At 39.1% G+C, this 26,972-nt stretch overlaps 1 protein-coding gene across 1 annotated transcript; it reads left to right on the plus strand.

Moving 5' to 3' along the window:
• The first annotated feature begins 5,555 nt into the window (after nt 1-5,555).
• On the plus strand, nt 5,556-25,538 carry flnca (filamin C, gamma a (actin binding protein 280)). Its single transcript, XM_084396524.1, has 48 exons — nt 5,556-5,768; nt 5,852-6,296; nt 8,119-8,367; nt 9,184-9,281; nt 9,893-10,043; nt 10,291-10,409; nt 10,499-10,576; nt 10,683-10,845; nt 10,928-11,128; nt 11,768-11,905; nt 12,197-12,323; nt 12,727-12,863; nt 12,954-13,147; nt 13,242-13,355; nt 13,521-13,664; nt 13,817-13,940; nt 14,025-14,185; nt 14,279-14,369; nt 14,445-14,614; nt 14,728-14,845; nt 14,961-15,223; nt 15,318-15,915; nt 16,010-16,186; nt 16,857-17,019; nt 17,145-17,305; nt 17,438-17,605; nt 17,816-17,939; nt 18,047-18,203; nt 18,304-18,493; nt 18,588-18,611; nt 18,778-19,022; nt 19,214-19,313; nt 19,405-19,545; nt 20,481-20,609; nt 20,700-20,873; nt 20,971-21,132; nt 21,213-21,416; nt 21,552-21,704; nt 21,806-21,928; nt 22,030-22,266; nt 22,378-22,647; nt 22,754-22,891; nt 22,988-23,103; nt 23,437-23,569; nt 23,772-23,948; nt 24,111-24,329; nt 24,585-24,797; nt 24,881-25,538. The coding sequence occupies exons 2-48, from the start codon at nt 5,924-5,926 to the stop codon at nt 25,066-25,068; spliced, it is 8,097 nt and encodes a 2,698-aa protein (XP_084252650.1). The 5' UTR covers nt 5,556-5,768; nt 5,852-5,923; the 3' UTR covers nt 25,069-25,538.
• Nucleotides 25,539-26,972: the final 1,434 nt, after the last annotated feature.

Below are 26,972 nucleotides of genomic sequence, written 5' to 3' on the forward strand. Positions count from 1 at the left end.
TACTTGTTGTGAATACGCAGGCCACAAGAAGTAATTAGGTGTTTTTTTTTTTTTTTTTATATCACTTTTACTCATGACATGCTAGCTGGCAACAAAGGATTCCATTCATTATGCTAAGCTAAGCTAGCGCCGACCCTGTCAAACTAAAACAATGCATGCACTGAGACAAAAATGCATTTGCCCACCTATCTAAATGTAGGAAAGAAGGTGAATAAGCCCTATTTCAAAAAACGGTGGAGTGTTCCTTTAAACCATCACTCTCCACACTGTCAGTCTGGAGTAGTTGTTGCTACTTACGCTTCAACTCACCTGGCTACCAAGCTGATACCCACTGACCCGTTTTGCCCGTCTTCAGTCAGCCTTCTTCTGCCATCCGTCACCTGTCTCCTTCACCCAGTGCTTCATGCTCTCATCTCTCTCTGCAAAACAGGAAAGCACAATCAACGTCCAGCTAAGTGTCTGCAATCTCTCTGACTGTCTGATATTGACCATTAATCCAAGCTTGCTTCTTCATCGCTCCAAACCTGCAAATCAATTTTCCAGCTTGTTGAATTACCTGTGTTGTCTCCTTCTGTTGGTAACAGTATGTGTGTGTGTGTGTGTGTGTGTGTGTGTGTATGTATGTATTAAAGCTGGGACCGAGATGGGTCTTGTGCATGTTGCCCACTTAGGTCCCACCTACCAAGTGCAATCCTACATGAAATTCTTCTGGGCAATTAACATGGGGCCATTATGTAACCCGCAGACAATGGGACCTACATGGGGCCCATTTTTCAGCCCATTTCATACCCATATGGGCCCCACATATAAATGTTGGCTGGGTATATATATAATTTTGGTCACACTTTAGTTAAGGGTCTAATTCTCACTATTAACTAACAATTAACTACAACTTTTGCCTCAGTAAACTCCTAATTACGGCTTGTTAATAGTTAGTAAGGTAGTTGATAAGTTTAGGTTTGGGGTAAGATTAAGGGATGTAGAATATGATCATGGAATAATATGTGCTTTATAAGTAATAAACAGCCAATATCCAAGTAATATGCATGCTAAAAAGTAACTAGTTAATAGTGAGAATTGGACCGTATACTAAAGTGTTACCATAATTTTAATACACAAGACAATCAGAGTATTTAGACAGACCATATATGTTTATATGATCATGCATGAGAATAATCCTAAATAATCATCAAATAATAATACATTTATTTGTGTAGCGCTTTTCATAGTACACATATTTTCAAAGCAGAATTGTAACTGTCAGCATTGGTTGCAAATAACAAGGAGTGGAGGATCTAATTGCAGCAGTTTAACGTTTAATAACAGAAATTCAAAACAAAATACTTGAACAAAATCTGAACACAAATTAACTGGAACAGAAACACGGGGCTTATATGACCAGACAAACTAATCAACTAAATGATTAACAGGTGCATAAATTAATCAAACAATGAAAAACAATGGAAACAAACTGAAAACCAGTGCTGTGCTTCATGCCCTTCCCCCTTTTATTCCCTTTCTTCTGTCTCGTTCACTCGGAAGTACGTCATTGCTTACGTTAAATAAAACGCCCTTAACCCTTGATCACATGGAATCCGCAATGGAGCTGATTTATTATTTACAGTTTTTTTTCCTTATGAATTGATTTTACGCACCATTCTATAGGCCTGTGTATGCTTGGGATGTTGGAGAAAATTACAAAAATTACAAAAACGAAAATGATAACAATACAACAAACTATAACAGTCAGCTTAAGGTAACTTAATGTCAAAATAACTCCAGTATCATACACTATAGTTTTGTGGGGTGGGGGTAAATAAAATGCCACCAGTTGTGATGTCACAATCATGTTGCATTGTGGTCTATGGTTCTACCTGAAGTGTACATGTTGAGTAGACTCTGTCCCTCTGGTGGTAGGGATTTCCCCAAGGGGAAGTGCTTAGAGAAGTTTGCAAGTGTATGTCTAAAAGTGGAGTTAAATACAGGCCAGGAGGACACAGAGCTAAAACACGTGACAAACCCTACACCCAAAACGGAAACAACCCCAGATAATCCCTTACACAGCAACACAGGGATTTTCTCTTGAGTTTTTTTTTCAATTGAAGGGGTGCAACATATCTGTTAGTATTAGTGTTAATATCATTGCTGCACATTCAAGAATAAAAACTAAATTAACTTTTAGTTTTAAATTAACTAATTAATTTTTTGGATAAAATTAACAGTAACATTACATGAACTGTTTTACAGTCAGGGTTGTCCAACGGCAAATAGAGATCTCTAACTCTAGTAACAACTTTCTAAACACCTCATTTGTGTATTGTGCTATATATTTGTATGATACTGAAAAATATTAAATGTAACTTTCTTTTAGATGTTCTTTTAGGATCTTCTGAAAAATAACACTAGAATTGTTAGAAAGTGAGGTATCACATTCATCATGTGTTTAAGGTTCAAAAGAAATATGAGACTTCCTGGATGCCACTGCACACTTCACTACACTGATATTTATTTATATGCTTGTATAGTGTCATAAATTGTCATTAAATTCAAGCCAAGAAATCATGCTGGCAGCTATGTTGACTCGGGCTCTTCTTTTACATTTCTGCTGGAACATTAGGTCAGACTAGGCATAAGAAGACAAATTGTGGATTTCAATCTCATCAAGCTGGAAGACCATCTGAAACCAGCTGAGACCAGCAATTGTTGGGAAGTGTTTTTTTTCCCCAACAAGGATGAGCTACTTATGATCCATCTTTAAACTACACAGGCAATAATCTGTGTTTGTGAACCCTTTACAAATATCTACATTTCTACATTGGTTGCTTATAAAATGTAGTCTGGTCTTCATCAAAGTAACAATTATAGACTGACACAATCTGACTAAACTAATAACCCACGAACAGTGCTTTTCAGAATTGTACTGAAGACATGGAGTGTTCATTGACAAGGCACACTGGACAAAGTAAGCAGTCATCCTCCAAAGATCACTCTAAGAACACAATGTGCAATCCTAAAAGAGACGAAAAAGATAACAGCTAAAGACTACTAACTGCAGAACTCTTTGTTAATTGTTCCGCTAAAAACACTGAAAGGAGAACACATATGGAAACTGTTGCTGTCTAGCATATCTCATATGTTTGGCCAAGACCACCTGATGTCCCACAAATCATCTGGGAAAATGTTTTGTGCACAGTTGAGAAAAAAGAACACTGTACACCAACACCAAAGCCTCATCCCACCTGTGAAACATGGCGGAAGGGGCATCAGGGTTTAGAGCTGCTTTGCTACCTCAGAGTCTGGACGCTTCACAATCACTGAAAGAACAATCAATTCAAAAGTGTATAAACACATTTTACAGGTAAATGCCAAGACGGCAGTCCATTACTTCAAGCTTTAGAGAGGCTGTGTGATGCAACATGACGATGATCCAAAGCAAACAAGCAATCAACAACGAAAGAATGGCTGAAAAAGAAGAAAATGGGTTTACCTGAAGCCAGAAAATGTGTTTACCTGAGGCCAATTGAGATAAAGAGGTAAAGAGGGCTGTGCTATCAAGACACAGTACAACTGCTACTAAAGGAGGATCTAAGTTATTCAGTTCTAGTGCACTTACTTTGTCCAGCCTGCCTTATCAACGATCACTCAGTGTCTTCAATACAATTTTTAAAAGTATAACTGTTTGTTTGTTCTAACAGGTCTTTTGTGTATCAGCATTAATAAGAAAATCAGTCAGTGTGCTGACCAAATTTTGTCTGAAAAAGAAACCCCGGTCTTATTATTTTATTCTCTCTTACAAGATAATATATTATTGTCACTGGAATTTTGGGTTACAAAACAGATTTTAATGAGCATGTGAAATGCAGGTTTAATCATTTGGTGTGTCACTGATGTGTCAGTAAGTCAGAAGTGTTTATCTAAATCTGCCATGCTGAGTCACTTTGTCTGGTCATTGCTCTACACAGAGGGGACAGCCCAAAAATACACATTGGTGAACACAACACTATTGCAATTCAAGACATATACAATCAGAGACTATAAATGTACAAGAACATTGACCTTCTTAGAACATTTCAAGATGAAGTAACAAACCTGTGATTCACAATCTGCTATTCTGCATTCTCTTTCTTTCCAATAAAACATAACTGATTCCCTCGAGACTATGTGATGTTTTAGGCTACATGATGTTTTACTTTGAACACTTGGCACTCATTTACTCCCTAAACAGACCAATATCAACTGCTGTCACATTACCAAACCACAGTAAAGTGCTAGAGCACATGCCATGCTCTGACTGGATTAAAATTTGAAAGCATTTTCCGTCAGGTGACACCTGATACCAGTCACAGTTTAAAGGCTTGGGCAGAGGGATCCCAATGTCCTTATTAAAAGCACTTAACATTTAAGTATTGGGTTGATCTTTTTTTTTTTTTTTTTAAGACAACTGACAATGAATGAACAAGATTTCTGATTGATCTTGTTACAAGCTTTTTTAATTTATAGAAATACTTCTGCTTGAAATTTCAGAAAACATACAAATTTCACATGCACATTAAAAACCTTTGTAGGTGTAAACTAATGTAAGAGAGTAGCATAACACACATCCAAACATTGACAAGACTCGATAACAATGAACAGAAACAAGGGAACTTAAATACAGGTGCAAAGCTGACAGTGATGAAGACTCAAATCAGGACACCATGACAACAAACTCTGGGGAAATAGTGCAAACAGGAAAACAGAGCCAAACTGAATGAACTGAGTGAACTGTGACAAAAATAATATAATATAATATAATATAATATAATATAATATAATATAATATAATATAATATAATATAATATAATATAATATAATATAATAACGCTGTTTTATTACGTTAAGCCTATTCAAAAAAGTTTTAGCCAATTAATAGTAAAATTCCATTAAATTGACTTGAATAATCCTTTCACATTACTGATATTATCAGTTAAGAATTTTTAATTTGTAAAAAACTATAGAGCTTAATAAAACATTAGTATAAATTTTAATTTTAAACTTTTTACTTTTACTTTTCACAATATGAATAATATGTAACTTATTCAATTCAGTTTGATGGAATTTTACAATGAATTGAAATGCGTAAATCTTGAAAAAAGACTTGAGCGCAGTAGCCTATCTACTTATTTACAGTAGGATAAGCTGTTTGTAATTACATATAGTTCTTCATTCACTAATCATTTGTTATAACGACAGCCTATGTGACAAGCATAATGTAAAGTGTTGTGCCGTCACTCTCTATTTTTGCTGTGACTTTGTCATACAGGGCTGGTGAGCGCACAGTTTACAAATGAGAGGACTTTCACCCCGCCCACTTACTCCGATAGTCCAGAAATAAGTGTGTCTCAACTGGCCAATCACAGACTGTCTCATTCATTTCCACCAATCTGATCTATGATAGATATCCTTCAGAATTAGAAAACTAGTTCGTCATACTCCAGTTTACAGCATGACATCAGTGTGATGTAATCCCAGGGGTCCTGGGTGCATTTAAGCCCCCTTCATTCACCCTCTCTTCATTTCAAACTGAGTTTCACTCCTGCGAACTGTGGATCAGCAAAAGTGACTTTTTGATTTGTCAAAAAGTGATATTCTTCAAACGCGAAGTGTCCATTAAGAAGAAGCGACTACATTTGACAGGGCACTGAGAATTAAAAACGGGGACTGACCGCCTTGTAAACCGTAAATCGGATAATCTATCATCGTCCTGACAGAAGATCACTTTTCACAAGTAGGCTATATGTGAAAGTCTGTCTGTTTTTTTTTTTGTGTGTGTGTTTTTTTACTTCATCCAAGTTTTGATCTGTTTAACAGCTCTGACACTCTCCCGCAAAAGTGACGAGCTGTGAATTTCTTGCATTAGAAGTATAAAAGGAAGAGTCCATCATGAGCAATCACACATATTTAGACGATCTGCCGCCTCAATACTACCAGGGCACGGACCTCGGGGAAGAGGAAGAGGAAGAGATGCCAGCAACAGAGAAAGATCTGGCCGAGGACGCGCCGTGGAAGAAGATCCAGCAGAACACCTTCACCAGATGGTGCAATGAACATCTCAAATGCGTCAATAAGAGCGTCACTGACCTCCAGAAAGACCTGGCCGATGGGCTCAAACTCATCGGGCTTCTGGAGGTCCTCAGTCAGAAGAAAATGTATAGAAAGCATAACGTCAGACCAAACTTCAGACAAATGAAACTGGAGAACGTGTCGGTGGCGCTGGAGTTTCTGGACAGAGAGCGAATCAAATTAGTGTCAATAGGTAAGTTCTGATTTAACTAGCCTAGTTAGACAGGAAAACCCTTAAAGTTAAATACGTTTCTGTTTTTATATTTAAGTTCTATATCATTGTATTGACACTAACATTTTGTTAACACTTAGGGAACTCATAGTCACTATTATCTAGGATTTTCCATAAATTAACTCCTAATTGCTAATTGTGGTAGTGGTTATGTTTAGGTATGGTTAAGAGATCTAGAATACGATCACGCAGAATAAGGTATTAATATGTGCTTTATAAGTAGCCTACTAAACAGCCAATATGCTAGTAACATGCAAGCTAAAAGTTAATAGTGAATATGTGTTCCATTATCTAAAGTGTTACTTACCAACATTTCTATTTAAACTTCAGCAAAGATCGTCCCAGTGTAGGAACAGATCCTTAATATAACAACTTCACATGGTTGATGTTTAACATTAAAATATTTGTAGCCTACTTCTGATTTACTTATTAATAAATGTGAATTATTCATAAATTATTATTTGTTAATTACTTATTAATAGAAGTGAAGTTAGCACGCAAATGTAGTTGATATTACTGCTGTTTTTGTATCTCTGGTAAAGTTGACTGCCAAACCGCTCTCACACACACAAGCCTGCCCGTAAACATTATCAGCATTCAGATGCTAACTTCTTTACCTCCATCTAAAGTTCGGTTGTCAGGACTCAGGTCAGAGTCTGGGTGTAGTATTTTAGCACCATGTACACATTGGGCTTCCATGTGTCAGTGAATTGGAAAATAGTTCTAAAGGGCCACAGCATGTTTGTTAGATTTTTTATAAGGTGAAAGGTTACATTGATCTGTCTCTAGACATGCTGTAAAAACTTGTTGGAGTATTAATGAATACAGAGTAAATATTACCGTTAGATCACTGTAGGATTGCAGTTTATTGGTCAGTGTTTAGAGCTGCTTTGATAGATAAAGAACAGACTTTGTGTAAACCAGTTGTGTGAAGTTGTTTAGGAGACTTGACTACGTAAAGGGTTAATTCACTCACAAACGTATGTTGTTTTTTTACTCACGCTCATGTTGTTTCAAAAGACTTTTGTTCATCTTCGGAACTCTAATGAAAATATTGTAATGAAACTAAGATATTTCTGCCCCTCCATTGACAGCTACGCAACTACCAATTTGACGCTTCAAAAACTTAATTAAGAGATCGTACAACTAATCCAAATGAATTGAGCAGTTTAGTCAAATTTCTTTTGAAGAGACACTTTATGATGAACAGATTTAATTTAGGCTTTTATTCACATATAAAAATTGATCAGTGAAAACATAAACAGAAGCTCAACTGTACTTGCCTGGACATGTGAGAACAAACCTCATTGGTTTTTGCAGAAGCTCAAATGTTGATGCGTAACAAGAGAATGAACCTCATTGTTTCTCGCACATCAATCAAACATGCTTGAGCCTATATTTACTATAACTGATGTGTGAGTTGATGAATGTTTATATGTGAATAAAAGCTTAAATTAAATATATTCGTCATATAAAGCGATCATGTCTCTTCAGAAATTTCAGACTAAAACACTTAATTCATATTGATTAGTTCTACAATCTCTTTATGAACTTTTTGAAGCATCAAAGTGGTAGTTGCATGGACTGTCAATGGAGGGACATAAATCTGTTGAATCTGAATGTTCATTTTTGGGTGAACTAACCCTTTAACAGCCTGCATCTGGATGTCAGTGTTATTTCTGAGATGGCAAATGTAAACCGATGTGGAACTACTATTAATACAAACACTTGTACCTGCTTTTTCAAAAATCAGTTTTCTTGTGATTGTCTTTGACCTGTGTAGACAGCAAAGCCATTGTAGATGGGAACCTGAAACTGATTCTGGGTCTCATATGGACACTCATTCTCCATTATTCCATCTCCATGCCCATGTGGGATGATGAGGATGATGAAGAGGTTAAGAAACTCACTCCCAAACAAAGATTGCTGGGCTGGATTCAGAACAAGGTTCCAGAGCTGCCTATTAACAACTTTAACAAAGACTGGAGGGATGGCAAGGCCCTTGGTGCCCTCGTGGACAACTGTGCCCCTGGTAAGTACACATTCTGACATTATCAGGTGTAGCTGTCTGCTTGATTTGACTTTGGGCATTTGTGTTTGGGTGAGGAAGTCCTGGTTAACAATCACATTTGTCCAGAGATTTTGGGTTCTCATGCTATATTCAATGCTTTGACCAATTTGATGGTTAACTTATTTTTTTATTTTTTAGACAAAAGGGCAAGAACACAAGATAATTCATCTGATTGAGTTTCAGTGCCAATATAAAACGAGTAATGTAATAAAATCATTAAATAGAAAATTAGTATATACAGTCTTAATACAATTCTGAATAATTGTGTGTGACTATCCTCCTTTTCCCCCTTTCCTTTTAGAGAGCTTAACCCATTTTATTGTCATTAGGAAGAGAAATAATAAAAAAAAAATATATAAAAAAGTTCAAACTAAATCATGACCTACTTCCTGCGCCACTCTTTGCTCACATGGAGCCGTACTTAGCAGAGGGGTAGTGAAGTAAAGTGTTTACTTCAGTGTAGTTGATATGAAACAGTCCCTGTGAGACAGTCATGACCATACAGGGTGTTGCTGGCTTTTGACAAATCACAGCATTACCATTATCATTTTATATTTTGGATACATTATATGTTTCTTTTGACATTTTTAATAAACAATTTATAAAGAGCATACCAAGTTTATGGGAGGCCTGATATCATGAACTGATTTATAAAGTTAGGTCATTATTGTTTCAATCAAATGTTTCCTTTACTTTTTAAGTATAGTTTGTGGCTTAAGACCTCATTAAATGAAAAAGTTAAATGATTCACTCATACCAATTTAACTCTTTCTGTAGGTCTGTGCCCTGACTGGCAAAAATGGGACCCCAACCAGCCTGTTGCAAATGCTCGTGAGGCCATGCAGCAGGCGGATGACTGGCTCGGTGTGCCACAGGTGAACATCCACTCAGCATTAACACCACTTGTTTATCCAATGAGTTTTATACTCTACTTGAAAGTATAAAAGGAAGTCATAAGGAGGGTAGTGTCTAGGCATGGGTTTGTGTAAAATGTTAGTGGTTTCAGCACTTTGACACATAGTGGTGCATGCTCTGTTATCCTCATGGGATAAGTGTGAGATTCCATGGATGGTGTAGCATGTGTGTCATAAATTCTTGAGGCTAAATTCCCTGCTGACTCTTGAGGGGATGTGGGAGGGGTCTGGCTCCTGGTAAATCCTGCCCTTGTTGTTGAAGGCCGCTCTCAAACCTCGGCACTCTGTGGATAAATATAGTATCTGAAGAGATTGCCACCACCTTGTGATGGTAGAACAAATGTGATGGTGAAAAAAGAAATGCTGGAAGGGTGTGGCTTCTTTCTGCAATGTTTATGTCATCATAAACAGGCTTTCTGACTAGTTCACTAGTTACTTCTCCAATGGAAATTTGGTGTAATATTTTTTTTTCTGAGCACATACATATGGAACTTGAAAGCAGTTATTAGTTAATGAGGCCCTGTATACTTAATTCTTAATTCATCTGACACGTATGCATTTTTGATCTCTAGGTGATAGCTCCAGAGGAAATTGTGGATCCAGATGTGGATGAGCATTCAGTGATGACATACCTCTCTCAATTTCCCAAAGCTAAACTGAAGCCTGGAGCCCCTCTTAAGCCAAAGCAGCTGCACCCCAAAAAAGCCAAGGCCTATGGACCAGGTGAGCAAACAAAGGCTTATACTGTACTCCAAGTTCAGTTGAAACCTCACAAAAAGTGTTTGTCAGCACAAAAGCTAATAATGTGTTTTTGAGCCACACATACAGATTTAGTAAAAGGAATTTTAAAATAAGGGCTATTTTTGCGTACTTTGCATACAATCAAGTATTCAATATGTACATTCTGAGTATTGCTGTTGTTGAAAGACTTAATATGTATGACAATTTATTTTTATTTTTATGAAAACAGGTATTGAGCCTCAGGGGAACATGGTTTTGAAGCCAGCTGTATTTACTGTAGAAACACTGGAGGCTGGACTTGGTGAAGTGATTGTATATGTAGAGGACCCAGAGGGTCACACTGAGGAGGTGAGAAGTGACAGATATACTTATGTTGCATCAATGTGAAACAAACCATTTTAAACTAAAATCTATCTTTTAATTTTCCTAAAATTAAGGCTAAAGTTGTCGCCAACAATGACAAGAAAAGGACATTCTCTGTCACTTATGTGCCCAAGGTTGAGGGACCCCACAAGGTATGCATTAGTACAAGAACATAGTTGGTTGTACAGTGTCCACTTGAGGATATAAACTGGTTTGCTTCCAGTTGCATGGTTGTTTATTTATTCTATTATATCACAGGTGAAGGTACTCTTTGCTGGTCAGGACATTGATAAGAGCCCCTTCATGGTGAATGTGGCGAAGGCTCTGGGGGATCCCAGCAAAGTTCAGGCTCGAGGACCAGGTCTTGAGGCAGTTGGCAATGTGGCCCATAAACCTACTTATTTTGACATCTATACTGCAGGTGAGCAGAATGAACAAAATGTGTTTTGGAAGAGGTTTTTCTATATGAAGTTGCTCTCACGGTTCTGTCTCACTCATTTCAGGTGCTGGGGCTGGAGATGTTAGTGTGGTCATTGTTGACCCTCAGAATAAAAACAACACTGTGGAAGTTATTCTAGAAAACAAGGGCGATAACATGTTCCGTTGCACCTACAAACCTCTTCAGGAGGGACCGCACACCATCCATGTGACCTTTGCTGGGCAGCCCATACCCAACAGCCCCTTTAAAGTGAACATCTCCGAGGGTAATCATCTGATAATTCTTCTTGTTGAATTAATCAAATGTCTTTAAATGTGTCAGCCATACTGGAACAGTGAGCAACAAATAAAGTCAAAGAATTATCCCCCCACACCAAAAACACAATTGTTTATTTTGTAGCACACCCTAAACCTTCTGCTGTTCCCCTGAAGCTGATACCCCCTCATAAAAAGAAAGGTGCGCAAACCTCTGCGGGCTAAAGCTTAGCTTCTTGCTTGTTCGCAGCAGCTTAATTCCTACCTTACATCAAAACACCCACTTTGAGGCATGGTAGGAAAAGAGCAATACCAAAGTTATGTGTTTGAATTGGAGGAGTGTCATGTTGAAAAACATTTTGTAATACTGTCAGTTTGGATGTTTATAAAATGACCATTCTAGCAATCTGTCATTGTAATACTGGTATGTTTTTTGTATTGTATTTTATGAATATCCTGTTGTATTCTATGAATGTCCTATATTTTATTCTTATCATAAATTACTTGTCCAGTTTTCCTGTTTGTCATCAGAGCAACTGACCAGAAGCACAGCACCTCGCTTTATCTTACTAACACTGCTTCAGTCTGTGCATTTAAAAAAGTTGGGGACATTTTATAATATGTTTATTTTATTTCTTTTTCCCCATCAGCCAGCAATGCCAATGCCTGCCGTGCAACTGGCCGGGGACTGCAGCCTAACGGCGTTCGGGTTAAGGAGGTGGCGGATTTCACAGTTTTTACCAAAGGAGCAGGAACTGGAGAGTTGAAGGTCTCTGTGAAAGGGCCAGGTGAGTCATTTATAAACTTTCTTTCTTTCTGGGGTATATTGTGGGGATTATTTTACTGCTAAAACTGAACACTTGTATTCTGAAAACTTCTATATTAACTTATGTACTACATAGTACAATCAGATGTGTTACATTTTCTTACTTACACTTTCCTACTTGGCTAGATACTTTGACTATTAATTGTGTACACTTTGACTACATAATGAATCCATTTTACATCCTTGCTGTAATTATTAGTCTCTACATTTAGAAACATTAAGAATGCTGAGTATTCTATGCATATGTTTTCAGGAGGAGTAGAGGTTCCTGTGAAAGTACGTGATGTTGGTGATGGAGAGTTCAAGTGTGATTATTGCCCTGTTAAGCCTGGAAAATATACTGTAAACATCACATGGGGAGGCCAACCTATCCCACGCAGGTGAGAGCTAGTTGTACATCTTAGTTAACCACTGTAATGCAAATATACACACCTTCCTCTAGGTCGTGTATTTTTGCCAAGCAAGACTTATTCCTGGATCAACATTCCTGTCCAAAAACATTGTCCTCCTAACCCTATCCCTACCCTCAACCCTAACCCTGCTCTTAACTTATCCCTAAAATCAGGAGATGAATAAGAATGGTGTAGAAGGCCCTACCCCTTTTTGTAAGCCTAAACTTGACATTAACTGTAAACGTATCCCTCAAATCTGATGTTTTTCCAGGATTTATCCAGGAACATGTTTTACTTGGTGAAATCACTTTCACCCCTTCCTCTGTGTCAAAGTTTCCTCTATTATATTTTATGTTCAATCTCAGCACTGTTTAAAATGTGATTATTTTAGCCCATTTGAAGTGGAAGTCAGCAAGGAAGCTGGACCGCAAAAGGTGCGGGCTTGGGGTCCTGGCTTGAAGACTGGAATGGTTGGAAAGTCTGCTGACTTTGTTGTTGAGGCCATTGGAACAGAAGTGGGAACTCTAGGTGGGTAATTCTACATAAGGAAGACAATAATTAAGATACTTTCTTTTATGTGTCCAGCTAATTTTTACATACCATCTCTTTTCTTTAAAGGGTTTTCAATTGAGGGCCCTTCTCAAGCAAAGATAGAGTGTGATGATAAAGGTGATGGTTCCTGTGATGTGCGTTACTGGCCCACCGAACCCGGAGATTATGCAGTTCATGTCATCTGTGATGATGAAGATATCAAAGACAGCCCATTCATGGCCCATATCCTTCCAGCAGCTAATGATGTCTTCCCTGAGAAGGTGGTTTACACATGGAAACAATAATAAAAAGTAATCTCTGATTTTATTTTTTTGTCAGTGTCAGTGTTATTGATCTGATGAATCTCATGTGCAGGTCAAAGCGTTTGGGCCAGGCCTGGAGCCCACCGGAATTATTGTCAACAAATCAACACAATTCACTGTAGATGCTCGAGAAGCTGGCAAAGGCAGTCTGAAGATCTATGCTCAGGTTTATTATGTGCAATATTCTCAGTGCTTTGCTTTGGCAATGATTGTAGACTAATGCTAAGCATTACACACACTGTGACAATAGAATCAGTGTTAAAGGGTAACAGATGACATAGACACATACATGCAAACGTGAATTCTTATATTTCTGCAAACTTTCTTCTAGGATGCTGAGGGCTGTGTGATTGACATTCAAATTACTGATAAGGGAGATGGCACTTTTGTTTGTATGTATGTTCCTACCAAGCCGGTGAAGCACACCATCATATTAACCTGGGGGGAGGTCAACGTACCCAAGAGTCCCTTCAGAGTGAGTATTCCCAGTGTAGTATTTCGGTTTGTATTATTATGTGTTGTAAAAGCACCATTAGTTGAGTCACTGTTTTCTTTGAGATTTCGCTTTGTTTTTTTGCACATCATTGCTGATTTTATAGTCCATATCTTAAAACTTTGTTTTTGAAGGTTCTTGTTGGTGAAGGCTGTCACCCTGACAAAGTGAAGGTCTATGGGCCTGGAGTTGAGAAAACTGGCCTAAAGGCAGATGAGCCCACATACTTCACTGTCGACTGCAGTAAAGCTGGCCAAGGTTTGCATAATGCACATTTGTTTTTTCATTATATGACACTGTAAAAAAGTTTGAATGTGGCTAACCATTCTGACTATATCTTAGGTGATATTAGCATTGGCATCAAATGTGCCCCAGGTGTGGTGGGTCCAGCAGAGGCAGATATCGATTTTGACATCATTAAAAATGACAATGACACCTTCACTGTCAAGTACACACCCCCTGGCCCTGGCCGTTACACAATCATGGTGCTTTTTGCAGATCAGGTAAAGCACTGAACAAACTTCTTGCCTCTTGCCTGCACCCAATTGCACACTAATGCTAAGTGAACATATTAAACTGTTCTCTGCTTAAAACAGGAAATCCCCAGCAGCCCATTCAAAGTCAAGGTGGATCCTTCTCATGATGCTGGTAAAGTCAGAGCTGAAGGTCCTGGACTGAACAAGACAGGTGGGTGTAAGCCGCAACATTAAGACCTTAAGCCACAGAGAAATTCATTTTAATTGACACAACTCTGCTTTACAGGCATTCAAGTGGATATTCCAACCCATTTCACCATCTTCACAAAGGGAGCAGGAAAGGCAAAACCAGATGTGCAGTTCAAAACGGCTTTTAAAGGAAACGCTGTTAAAGATTTTGAGATCATTGATAATCATGATTACTCCTACACTGTGAAGTACACTGCTCTTCATCAGGTCAGGGGTCACTATCATCTATTCCATGTCGTTTTTGCTTTGAACATGAATATTATTAAGACTGGAAAGGTTATGTATCACCAGCAATAAATGCCTAATCTTCTGCAAATTAGGGTGAGATGGCTATCATGGTCACACATGGTGGGGATCCTGTTCCCAAAAGCCCTTTCAAAGTCACAGTTGCCCCTTCACTCGATCTCGGCAAAGTCAAAGTTCAAGGCCTAAATGAAAGTAAGCACTTTAACTCAACAGTTAAACCACTTATGCCAAAGTAATTTACAACCTGAACTATCAACTGTAAATGCATACTGCTCTCATGCTTACTAAACTGCTGTATGTGTTGCAGAAGTGGAAGTTGGAAAGGACCAAGAGTTTATTGTTAGCACAAAAGGGGCAGGTGGACAGGGTATGGTACAAGTGAGCATAACCTCACCCTCTGGTAGACCAATACCTTGTAAGTTGGAATCAGACAAGACAAAAGAGGCCACTTGTGTGAAATACATCCCACCTGAGGAGGGTCATTACAAGGTGGACATCAGCTATGATGGGAACCCTGTTCCAGGAAGTCCCTTTTCTGTGGAGGGACTCATGCCTGCCGATCCTTCCAAAGTAAGAGCACAGCCTATTGGGAATAAAAGGTCTCATGACTTTGTCAAATTATTGTGTGAGCTCTATAATTTAATGTTACTTGATTTCCCTCTAGGTTCGTGCCTATGGACCAGGACTTAAGGGTGGTATTGTGGGTCAGCCTGCACCGTTCACAATAGACACAAAAGGGGCAGGTGCTGGTGGTCTGGGTCTAACATTGGAAGGCCCCTGTGAGGCGAAGATTGAGTGCCAAGACAACGGTGATGGAACCTGCTCTGTTTTCTACTTGCCCACAGAGGCTGGTGACTACAACATCAATATCCTATTTGGGGAGGCTCATATCCCTGGCTCTCCTTTTAAAGCTGCTGTCAAGCCAGCTCTGGATGCTGGCAAGGTTATAGTGAGTGGACCAGGACTAGAGAGGGCTAAAGCTGGTGAGGTGGCCAGTTTCACAGTGGACTGCAGTAGAGCCGGAGAGGCTGAACTCACCATTGAGATTGTGTCAGATTCAGGGGCTCAAGCTGAAGTTTGTATTAAAAAGAACAGTGATGGAACATTCTCTGTCACCTACACCCCACTCTTTCATGGGACACACACCATCACAATTAAATACGGAGGTCAGCAGGTGCCCAAGAGCCCCATACATGTTCAGGTGGAGCCGTCAGTGGACACGAGTGGGATTAAAGTGTATGGACCAGGAGTCGAGCCAAGAGGTAATATTTAAAAATTGAAACAACAACTTTCTGTGATTAACTTTCCAAACGCAAATCAATTATACCTTATTTTCCTGTTTTTCTGTCACTTAAGGGGTCCTCAGGGAAGTGACAACACACTTCATTGTGGATGCCCGGGCCCAGACTAAGACCAAAGGAGGGAATCATGTTAAGATTCGCATCATCAACCCATCAGGCGCTAACACAGATGCATATATCACTGATAAGGGCGACGGCACATATAGAGTGGAATATACTGCTTTTGAGGATGGTATGTCACTCAAACACAGAACAAATATGTTTAAGGAAAAAAATATGTTGAAAGTGAGGGTTTTTTCAAAGGCTTTCAAAGAGTTTGAAATATTTTATATATAAATACATGTGAATGCTAAGTGAGTATTACGTTTTTCAAATGAGATATCTTTTTAGAAAAAGATACATGTATGTACAATGGATTGGGTAAATCATCCCTTGTGATACACTTTCCCGCACAGTTTAGGGGTTCCTGCAAAGGGGGGCCCCTGGAGTACATATTCAGACAAGACAGGGTTTGAGAAGCTTTTAGAGCTTAGAAGCGGTACTGAATGAGAGCATATGACAGATGGAGAGGGAGTTTATAAATAGGAAATGCATTGTAAAAAGAGATCATTAAATAGTTGTGTGCCTGACTAGGGCCCTCTGCACATCCGTACAGAAATACATCTTATATTAATACCAATGACAGCTGCAGTTCAAACAGAGCCTATTACAAATACTTTCTAGAAACACTACAAAAGCTATATGCTGTCAAACTCTGAAGGTTCTTTATTTCATAGATGCAATTATAAACTAAATAAACTAATATTAAATAATATGTGTAAGACAGCTATATGTAGCCTATGAAGTTGGATTGGCATAAAGCTGAGTTCTTCAAATGAAAGTAATTCTTTTGCTTTGTGTAGGTTTGCACCTGATCGAGGTCTTTTATGATGATGTTGCTGTTCCTAAGAGCCCCTTTAAGGTGTCCGTTGTAGAAGGTTGTGACCCAACACGTGTTCGAGCTTATGGTCCAGGCCTGGAAGGTGGGCTAGTTAACAAACCCAACTGCTTCACAGTGGAGACAAGGTATGGACTCTGTATGCATATACTGTGGCATCATTGATGCCCTAAAAGAAACTCATAGTTTCTTTTAAAGCTCGATTAGATGTGGGAAATTAACATCTAATTGTACATCCATGCTTATTTTAAAGGGGTGCTGGGACAGGTGGTTTGGGTTTGACCATTGAAGGAGCATCAGAATCCAAAATGTTCTGTAAGGACAACAAAGATGGTAGTTGCAGTGTTGAATATATGCCTTTCACTGCTGGAGACTACGATGTCAATATCACTTATGGAGGCCAGCCTATTCCAGGTGAAATATTATCTATCTAATTACCTATAAAGATGTTAACTACCAATACAATATTACTGTATTATCTATATAATTTTTTATTTAAATTGTATAGTTCTATAACTACTTCATATTTGGGGTTACTGTTCTCAGGCAGTCCATTCCGGGTGCTGGTTAAGGATGTGGTGGATGTCAGCAAGGTGAAGTGCTCAGGTCCTGGACTTGCTAACAGAGTTACAGCACATGTTCCACAAACCTTCACTGTGGACAGTAGCAAAGCAGGACTGGCTCCTCTAGAGGTCCAGCTGTATGGACCAAAAGGTACAAAACATGAACCCCTGCAGTCCACTACAAATATGCTCTAATCCAGTCTAACACTAAATAACTTGTTTAAATGTACTTATACACTGTAGAAGAATTGCTGAATTCGAAGTACGAGTAGTATACTAGTATGCGGTTCTGAATTCAGTAGATATGTTCCATACTTGCCATACTTGATACATGAAATCTTGAACATGTTCTGTCTTACAGGAACTCTTGAGCCTGTTGTTGTTAAAAACAACCGAGATGGAACGCATACCGTCAACTACACTCCTGCGCAGGAGGGGCCGCACACAGTGTCTGTCAAATACGCCAACCAAGAAGTACCTGGCAGGTAAGATCTTAAAGTGATGCATTTTAGACTGTTTAATTGCTACCTTATGACAGTAATGTCACTTGAAGACATAATTTGCATCTCTTTTATTTTGTGGTTGTAAACAGTCCATTCAAAGTCAATTCAGCCCCCTCACACGATGCCAGTAAGGTGCGGGCTAGCGGACCTGGTCTGGACACTAAAGGAGTTGCTGCCAGTCTACCAGTGGAGTTTACCATTGATGCTCGCGATGCAGGGAAAGGCCTTCTGACAGTTCAAATCCTTGTGAGCACATTTATATATATATATACATATATAAATAGAAAACCTCAAAATAAGGCATATATTACCAGAGCAGTGCATTTCAACTTTGTGTTCTATTTAGGATCCAGAGGGAAAGCCGAAAAAAGCAAGCATTCAAGACAACAGAGATGGAACTTACACTGTATCTTATGTGCCAGATATGACTGGCCGCTACACCATAACCATTAAGTATGGTGGAGATAACATTCCATTCTCACCTTACAATATCCAAGCCTTACCAACTGGTGATGCCAGCAAGTGTCTGCTCACAGGTATTCTTTCCATTTTGGTGCTTGGTGTTTTGTGCTTTCTTTTCGTAACTCTTGTTTTTACTGATTTTAATTTTTGCTTGCTTTTTATTTTCAGTGTCTATTGGAGGACATGGTGTTGGTAAGGAATCAGAACATTTATTTTAAATATTTTTATGAATTATTGTATAAGGGTGATATATTCTATAATGAAATATTCTACCATTATAAATATTTTACCATTACACCAAGTAATATGGTTCCATAATTAAGTTCTTCGGTTTTTAACAATGTTGTTATTTGAGCAGAAAGTCTTGGGCCCAATATTAAGATGGCAGAAGAGACATTCATCACGGTGGATGCCAAGGCTGCTGGAAAAGGGAAGGTGACATGTACAGTTCTGACCCCAAATGGCATTGAGCTGGATATGGATGTTACAGAAAATCCAGATGGCACCTTCGACATATATTATACTGCACCCGAGCCGGGAAAATATGTCATCACAATCCGCTTCGGAGGGCAACATATTCCTAAAAGCCCTTTTCAAGTCATGGTGAGTGATATTACTGAACAGGTGTGTTGAACTGTGCATCACTGGCCTGATAAACCAATTATAGATCTATTGATATATAGATATATACCAGGGACATTACAACAGAATGGATAAAATATTCAGTACTGCAGTGACAGTGAGCAGGGCACTGTTTGAAATCATTGTTGCTTGTCTTTCCTATGCTATCTCAGGCTACAGATCAGCCTGTTGCACCGAGAGATGACAAAAAACCCATGTTTCAACCCCTGAACTTAGTTATCCCATTCACTGTCCAGCAAGGAGAGCTCAGAGGTAACATTTTTAATCATGTTAATTTAGAGCAGAAATCGTACTACTTTTGTGTGCTGTTGTTAGAAGTATCCCACGTCTGTTTTATTTGCAGGGGAGGTGCGTATGCCCTCTGGTAAGACAGCTCGTCCCTTCATCAGGGACAACAAAGATGGAACAGTCACAGTGCAATTTCAGCCTACAGAGAGAGGCCTGCATGAAATGGACATAAAGTATGATGGCAACCACATCCCAGGTTGGACCCCCTTTTCACTTTATGTGCGAAATGGCCCAAAAAACATTTGGACACTCAAGATGTACTTAAAATAAAATAAAAATAACTTTTATTTGATAATATCAAACTCATTTGCAATTGCAAACACACAATGCTAGCAAAGAGTTTCGCTTTTCTGCTTTTTCATTAAAAAAATTACATCATGTTGCTTTGATGGATAGTTATCTTGACAGGAAATTTATACTTTTATGTGGCTTAAAGGTAAGGTAGGCCATTTTGGAGAGGCTAGCATAGCAAACTAGCTTTGAAAGCATAAGATCCCACCCTCCCTTCAATGCGTCTCCAAAGCCACACCTCCTCCAAAACACATGAACACGCACAGCCAGGCTAGAGTCTGCAAAGAGTCATGAGAGATGGTGTTAAATTGCCTCATGTCTCAAAGCACATAACATTGTAATAATAATGAACCCCATTATTATACCCCGGGGCGGCCTACAACTCTTTGTGGGTTTTGAATCTGACTTCTGCTGATGAAACTGCAAACTATCTTCAGTAAAACTTTTCTTCAATTTATTATAATTCTGACTGCGGGTCTTCATTCATCATATCTGGTTCTGGGTCTTTGACTGTAAATCCCCTTACAGTTAATGGTCCCCAATAATGAACATCTCGTAATTATGGTTATGACATGGCGTGAATGCAGTAACTCTGCATAGCTTTACTGAAAGCGCTAATGACGTGTGATGTCTGCGTAAACAGGTGTTGATTGCAATCAGGATGTAAAGAGAGTTTCAACCAGTATAATAAAAGTGTCTATGAAAAAGATTGCTTACCCTACCTTTAAGTGTTCTCAAACATGTACTGAGACCTGTTTAAGTAATTTAAGATGTCAGTGAAATGATACACTGCGTCATGTAGTTTCCAGAATCACAGCTTAAATGCAATTATGTTCACAGGAAGTCCTTTGCAGTTCTATGTAGATGTAATGAACAGTGGGATGGTGACAGCCTATGGACCTGGTTTGTGTCATGGGATAATCAATAAACTGGCCACTTTTACGGTTGTTACCAAGAATGCTGGACAAGGTACATAAAGGTGTTTGCAGCAAAGCAAATATATAAATATATTTTTTATAAAAAGTGTGCCAGAGAGTCCATTTTGTTTGCCCTTCACAGGTGGTTTGTCCCTTGCTGTAGAGGGTCCATCTAAAGCTGAAATCAGTTGTAAGGACAATAAAGATGGTACGTGCACTGTGTCCTACTTGCCCACTGCACCTGGTGATTACAACATCATTGTCAAGTTTGACAACAGCCATATTCCTGGCAGCCCCTTCACTGCAAAAATTACTGGTACGATAAGAAATGTTTCACTTGTGTTTTTAAAAATTAGACCTGGTAAAAATAACTGAACTTGCCATCCTTACCTATAATATGTCTGTTTGTGTAGGTGATGATTCACTCCGAAGGTCTCAGATGAACGTTGGCACAGCGGCAGATGTCTCACTGAAGATCACAGAAACAGACCTGAGCTATCTGACAGCTAGCATCAAAGCTCCATCAGGAAAGGACGAACCTTGCCTTCTGAAGAGGTTGCCCAACCAGCACATTGGTAAGCACAAGAGGCCATCAAATGTTTTCCGCATGTACTAGATTGGCTTTGATTAATCTCTGCTCCCCTCGCTTCACCAGGTCTCTCCTTCACCCCAAAGGAAGTGGGGGAGCATGAGGTCAGCGTGAGGAAGAGTGGGAAACATGTGAACAACAGCCCTTTTAAGATTATGGTAGGACCAACTGAAATCGGAGAGGCCAGCAGAGTCAAGGCTTTTGGTAAAGGTTTGGTTGAAGCTCATACCTTTGAAGTGGCAGAGTTCTTTGTGGACACCAGAAATGCTGGTATGTTCTTACAGTTTTTTTTTTCTTTCTGTTATGAGCTTTTGAACTTGCATGATTTGTCTATGCATGATTTCAAATTCAAACCTGGTGTAATACACCTAATTGAATTTATTTCCACGCTGTCTTGATTCAAAGGATATGGAGGTCTTGGATTGTCCATCGAGGGTCCAAGTAAAGTGGATATTAATTGTGAGGATGTGGAAGATGGAACATGTAAAGTGACATATTGCCCCACTGAACCAGGCAACTACATCATCAACATCAAGTTCGCAGACAAACATATACCAGGTTACTTTTTCATTGTTTCTTTACAGTGATATGCTCATGTAGGCTGGCAGTCCATTACGGCAGAGATTAGTAACATTTTGTTTGCTCTCACCACTCCGTAGGAAGTCCTTTTACAGTGAAGATAACAGGAGAAGGAAGGATGAAGGAGAGTATAACAAGGAAAAGGCAAGCTGCCTCTATTGCTTCAGTGGGCAGCGCATGTGACCTAAACCTTAAAATTCCAGGTAAAAACAAATACAGATAAAGGAGATTGTGTGAGTTAGAATACAATTAACTGTGACAGTATTAGCCAAGGTGTCTGAAATCTGATTTATTTTTTACTTAGGAAATTGGTTTCAGATGATGTCAGCACAGGAGCGCTTAACTCGTACCTTCACACGCAGTAGCCACACTTACACACGTACAGAACGCACCGAAATCAGCAAGTCACATGGTGGTGAGACTAAGCGGGAAGTACACGTAGAGGAGAGCACAGAGCTTGGCGGCGACCCTTTCAGAGATGTATTTGGATCCTTCCTGGGAAGAGAAAGACTGGGAAGCTTTGGTACAGTTCGGCAAGAGGGTAAATCTTTATTATGCTGTACTACCCCCCCACCACCATCACCACCAAAAAAACGCCACCGCCTATAGGTCTTGTTTCATCGTTTCCTTTACTTGTTTTCCCCTTGTCCAGGTGACACAGGGATCCAGGGAATGACAGCCCAGGTGACCAGTCCTGGTGGAAATGTAACAGATGCAGAGATTGTTGATAGCGGGAACAGTACCTACAGAGTCCGCTTCGTACCTGTCGAAATGGGTTCTCACACTGTCAACGTCAAATACAGGGGTGAGCATGTCCCTGGAAGCCCCTTCCAGTTTACAGTCGGGCCTCTCGGAGAAGGAGGTTCCCACAAGGTCCGGGCTGGAGGCACAGGCCTAGAGAGAGCTGTTGCAAAAGTTCCTGGTATGTTTTAAACAAAATGTTTTCTTCTTATTTTTGTAATGATAGAGATGTACATACATTTTTTTCTTTCATTTACTGCATCTCACTTTTCATTACCCTCTGATAGCTGAATTCAGTATTTGGACAAGAGAGGCTGGAGCAGGCGGTCTGTCTATTGCTATAGAGGGGCCAAGCAAGGCTGAAATCTCCTTTGAAGACAGAAAAGATGGATCCTGTGGTGTTATTTACATTGTGCAAGAGCCAGGTAAGGTTTACAAAGAAGTTGCTATGATTTGAGATACAATCAGATAGCAAAACCAGTTGAAATCATTGCATTCTCATTCCCCATTTCTCCTCTCAGGTGACTATGAAGTTTCCATCAAGTTCAATAATGAACATATCCCAGATAGCCCCTTCATTGTTCCTGTTGCCACATTGTCTGATGATGCACGTCGACTTACTGTTTCAAGCCTTCAGGTAAGCTCTAGTCACAGCTAGCCTGTACTTTACAAAACAATAAGGAACAATGAGGGATATACTAATCTATAACATGCACTGAACACATGGTAGTAACTATACAGCAACAGTGAAATAAACGCTTGCCAGAACAACTCTTTCTGCTCTTTGAGTCATGGCTCAGCTATTTTTGTGCTCGAAATGTAATTCGACTCCATGTCTGTCCACGGCCATACTATATTTTTATTGAGAAAGGATTAAGTGTTCTTACGTGTGCTCTATCTATCTATCTATCTATCTATCTGAGCATTTTGGAGTCAGAAATCAAACTTTCATTCCTCTTTTCACTTGCAGGAGAAGGATTTGAAGGTTAATCAGGAAGCCTCATTTGCCGTTCAGAGGAATGGGGCGAGAGGTGTCATAGATGCTAAAGTACATGCCCCCTCTGGTGTAGTAGAGGAGTGTTATGTCACTGAACTGGATAGCGGTGAGTTGTAGACTTGTTTATGTTTTGTCTTAAGAACATGACTTTTTTGAAAGCATGACAACAAGTAATCCAATTCACCTTTATTTACATAACGCTTTATACAATACATATTGTAAAAGATGGCAAATGCTTATTGAAATTTTACTTTGTTACATGTTAATGTTACAACCTTTAATTATTACAACATCCATCCTTTTCATAGACAAGAATGCAATTCGCTTCATTCCACGTGAGAATGGTGTTCATTCAATTGATGTGAAGTTCAATGGAAGCCATATCCCAGGTAGCCCATTCAGAGTCCGTGTTGGAGAAGCAGAATCTGTTGGAGATCCAGGAATGGTGTCTGCCTTTGGTCCAGGACTTGAGGGTGGACGCACAGGTATTGGTCCACTGTAATATTCTGCTTGATAAGTGCAAAAATGAGTGATATGTAATGATTAGTATTATGAAGGATTTAGCATGATGTTGCTGCAGATGGTCTTGCTCAGATATAAATCACCAGTAGATCCAATTTTAATCATATGTTCTTATTGTTCTGTAGGGGTTCCCTCTGAGTTTGTCGTCAACACATGCAAGGCTGGATCAGGTGCCTTATCTGTTACTATTGATGGGCCCTCAAAGGTCAAAATGGACTGCACTGAGTGCCCAGAAGGTTACAAAGTGTCTTATACACCTATGGCACCAGGCAACTATCTTATATGCATCAAATATGGTGGCCCACAGCATATTGTTGGCAGTCCCTTCAAAGCAAAGGTTACAGGTAGGATGAACACAAATTGATTGAAATTCGTACTTTGATGTGATGGAATGTTTCCTGATTTTTTTTTTTTTTTGATGGTAATTAATACATAATTATGCCACAAATCCTGCCATTGAGCTTAGATTGAATTGAACCAGGAACAGTTTCACCCTAAATAAGTCATAGGACATCCAGTGTGTTTTTTTCAGCTATGTAATATTTGCACAGTTAGAGAGTTGTGACTATGGGTTTTAACATGTCTATCTCTTGTTGTAGGTATGCGTCTGTCTGGGGGCCACAGTTTGCATGAAACTTCATCAGTCATTGTGGAAACTGTTACCAAAACCTCTAAGATGGCCGGAGCTTACAGTTCTCTGTCCAGCTCACAGTCAACTTCAGATGCCAGTAAGGTTGTATGTCATGGTGCTGGCCTCTCCAAAGCCTTTGTGGGCCAGAAGAACAATTTTTCCGTCGACTGTAGTAAAGCAGGTAAAATAAAACCAAAATTAAGTCAATAATGGTTTAGCACCAACTAAATACATAATTATACAGGGTATTTTACTTTTTTTCAGGTACAAACATGCTAATGGTTGGTGTCCATGGTCCCAGAACTCCATGTGAAGATGTGGCTGTTAAACATATGGGAAACAAGCTTTACAATGTAACCTACACAGTGAAGGAGAAAGGAAACTATGTAGTTATTGTTAAATGGGGGGATGAAACTGTACCAGGAAGTCCCTTCCATGTGAGCACTCCCTAATCACCTAAAGTCAAACCTCTAGAGTTCCTACTTCTCTGAAGAAAATCTTATTTTATGACAAAAGCTGATCTTAGAGGCCGCTGCCCTTTATTTAATGCTAACCTATTTGACACAAATGCATTTTAATACTGTGTTGGATGCCACAATGTACCATTTATTGTTAAAAGAGTGAAGAGTTTTAATTAATTAAAAAAGGAATATAGTTCAATTTATTAGGTATGTCTTCAAAAGCCTGTTTTGTTTAATCACCAAAAGACAAAATGTGAGTATTTTACAGAGGGAGATTTATTGTTCTTAAAGGCACTTTTGTTGGTCATGAAAAATTACAGCAAAATGGTTTTGTGTTCTGATAATTTCAACAGTGTATAGATGTATCCAGTGCTTTTATATGCTTTATAGAATGTAATTTTTGTTATCTTAACCAATGATTTAATATGCATTATTTAAAACTTAAATAAAGAATAGAACCTAAGTGTGTTGTTTTTTCCATACACACACACACACACACACACACACACACACACACACACACACACACACACACACACACACACAACGACAAATTTAGCTTTTGTCCTTACATGCTCTTTAAAAAAAATAATTATTAATTTTAATGTGATATCCTGTGAGCCCAGTTTGCTTATTTAAACATAGGTATAGCACATTCTATATGGCCCTCAGGTTTTACAAAATATTACATACTCATATTACAGTTCACAATTTCACAATCGCTAAGACACATTTCTTGAAACCCTTTTTCTCACAAAATTAAACACAAAACCAATTATTCAAACTACATTCACAAAACCTCTGACACTTCTGGCAAAAATCAAACAATCGGCTCAAAACCATTTCACCAGTATACTCAAAATCAAACAATGCTTTCAGATCACACAACAGGTCAATATATAAACTGTAAAGGAGGATAGAAATTAAGTAGGAATGTCTGGCAGTCCAGCAGTCCAGTTTCATTTGACCACTTTATTAATCAACAGAGCAAATGAACAGGGAGTACATCATGGATCCTATTGTAACAATCTAAGTGCATGGTCTAAAGCGCAGGGCGCAAGTGCACTTGGGGTGTGTCCGAATTCACTTTTGCTAGTTTAACAACAGGAAATAGTCGACGCGTGGCGCATGGTCTAAAAGGGTTGTCCCTATTCTCTTAATGAGTAATGGGTGTGTTTTGGGCGTAACGTGAAATAAACCAACCAGAGTCTCATCTCCCATTCCCTTTAAAAGGGAATTATTAATAAAATAAAATAATCTTTAATACAGCCACCCCCAAACATGCAACATTAACATTAAAGGGAATCAGCATAAACAGGAATAGGGACAAGACGTGCTACGGGTCTGATGTACCTTTTTTCCTTCACTTGAACCTCAGAGATCCTTACTAGGATGAATTACCACGTCCTTGCCACCTATAGGCCAAATAGAATTAGGAAGCTGGGGGATCAAGGATGATGACAGAGTCAAGGGAGAGGTTAGGGCTTTCAATGCGCCATTTTTGTCTAGCCTAAACGTAAAGCCCAATTTATACTTCTGCGTTGGACCTACGCTGGAGCCTCTACGCTGTAGGCTACACGTTGGTTTTCATTTATAATGTACATTTTTCATTTATTTCATTTCTGCGTCGTTGGCCGCGTTGATGAGCAATTACACATGGGGAGGGAGTATGTGGAACACAAGGGAGGGGTTCTAGCAGACCAATCACAGCGCTTGCGTCCGCGTAGAAATGACGCGTTGTTACATTTTTGGAGAGGTGCACGTCAGGGTACGCCGAAGGATACGTGTGCTACACACAGCCTACGACGTAGCTACGGCGTGAGTTCAACGCAGAAGTATAAATTGGGCTTAAACATGTTCTCTTGGCATGCAATATTGTCTCTGAATGACTGTCT

This window comes from Rutilus rutilus (assembly GCF_951802725.1).
Source record: "Rutilus rutilus genome assembly, chromosome: 23".
NCBI lineage: Eukaryota > Metazoa > Chordata > Actinopteri > Cypriniformes > Leuciscidae > Rutilus > Rutilus rutilus.

Coding starts and splice junctions, on each gene's coding strand:
- flnca (XM_084396524.1), top strand. CDS start 5,924: ATGAGCAATCACACATATTTAGACGATCTGCCGCCTCAATACTACCAG. Junction 21,929..22,029: donor CCTAAACCTTAAAATTCCAG/GTAAAAACAAAT, acceptor TTTTTTACTTAG/GAAATTGGTTTCAGATGATG. Junction 23,949..24,110: donor ACTTGAGGGTGGACGCACAG/GTATTGGTCCAC, acceptor ATTGTTCTGTAG/GGGTTCCCTCTGAGTTTGTC.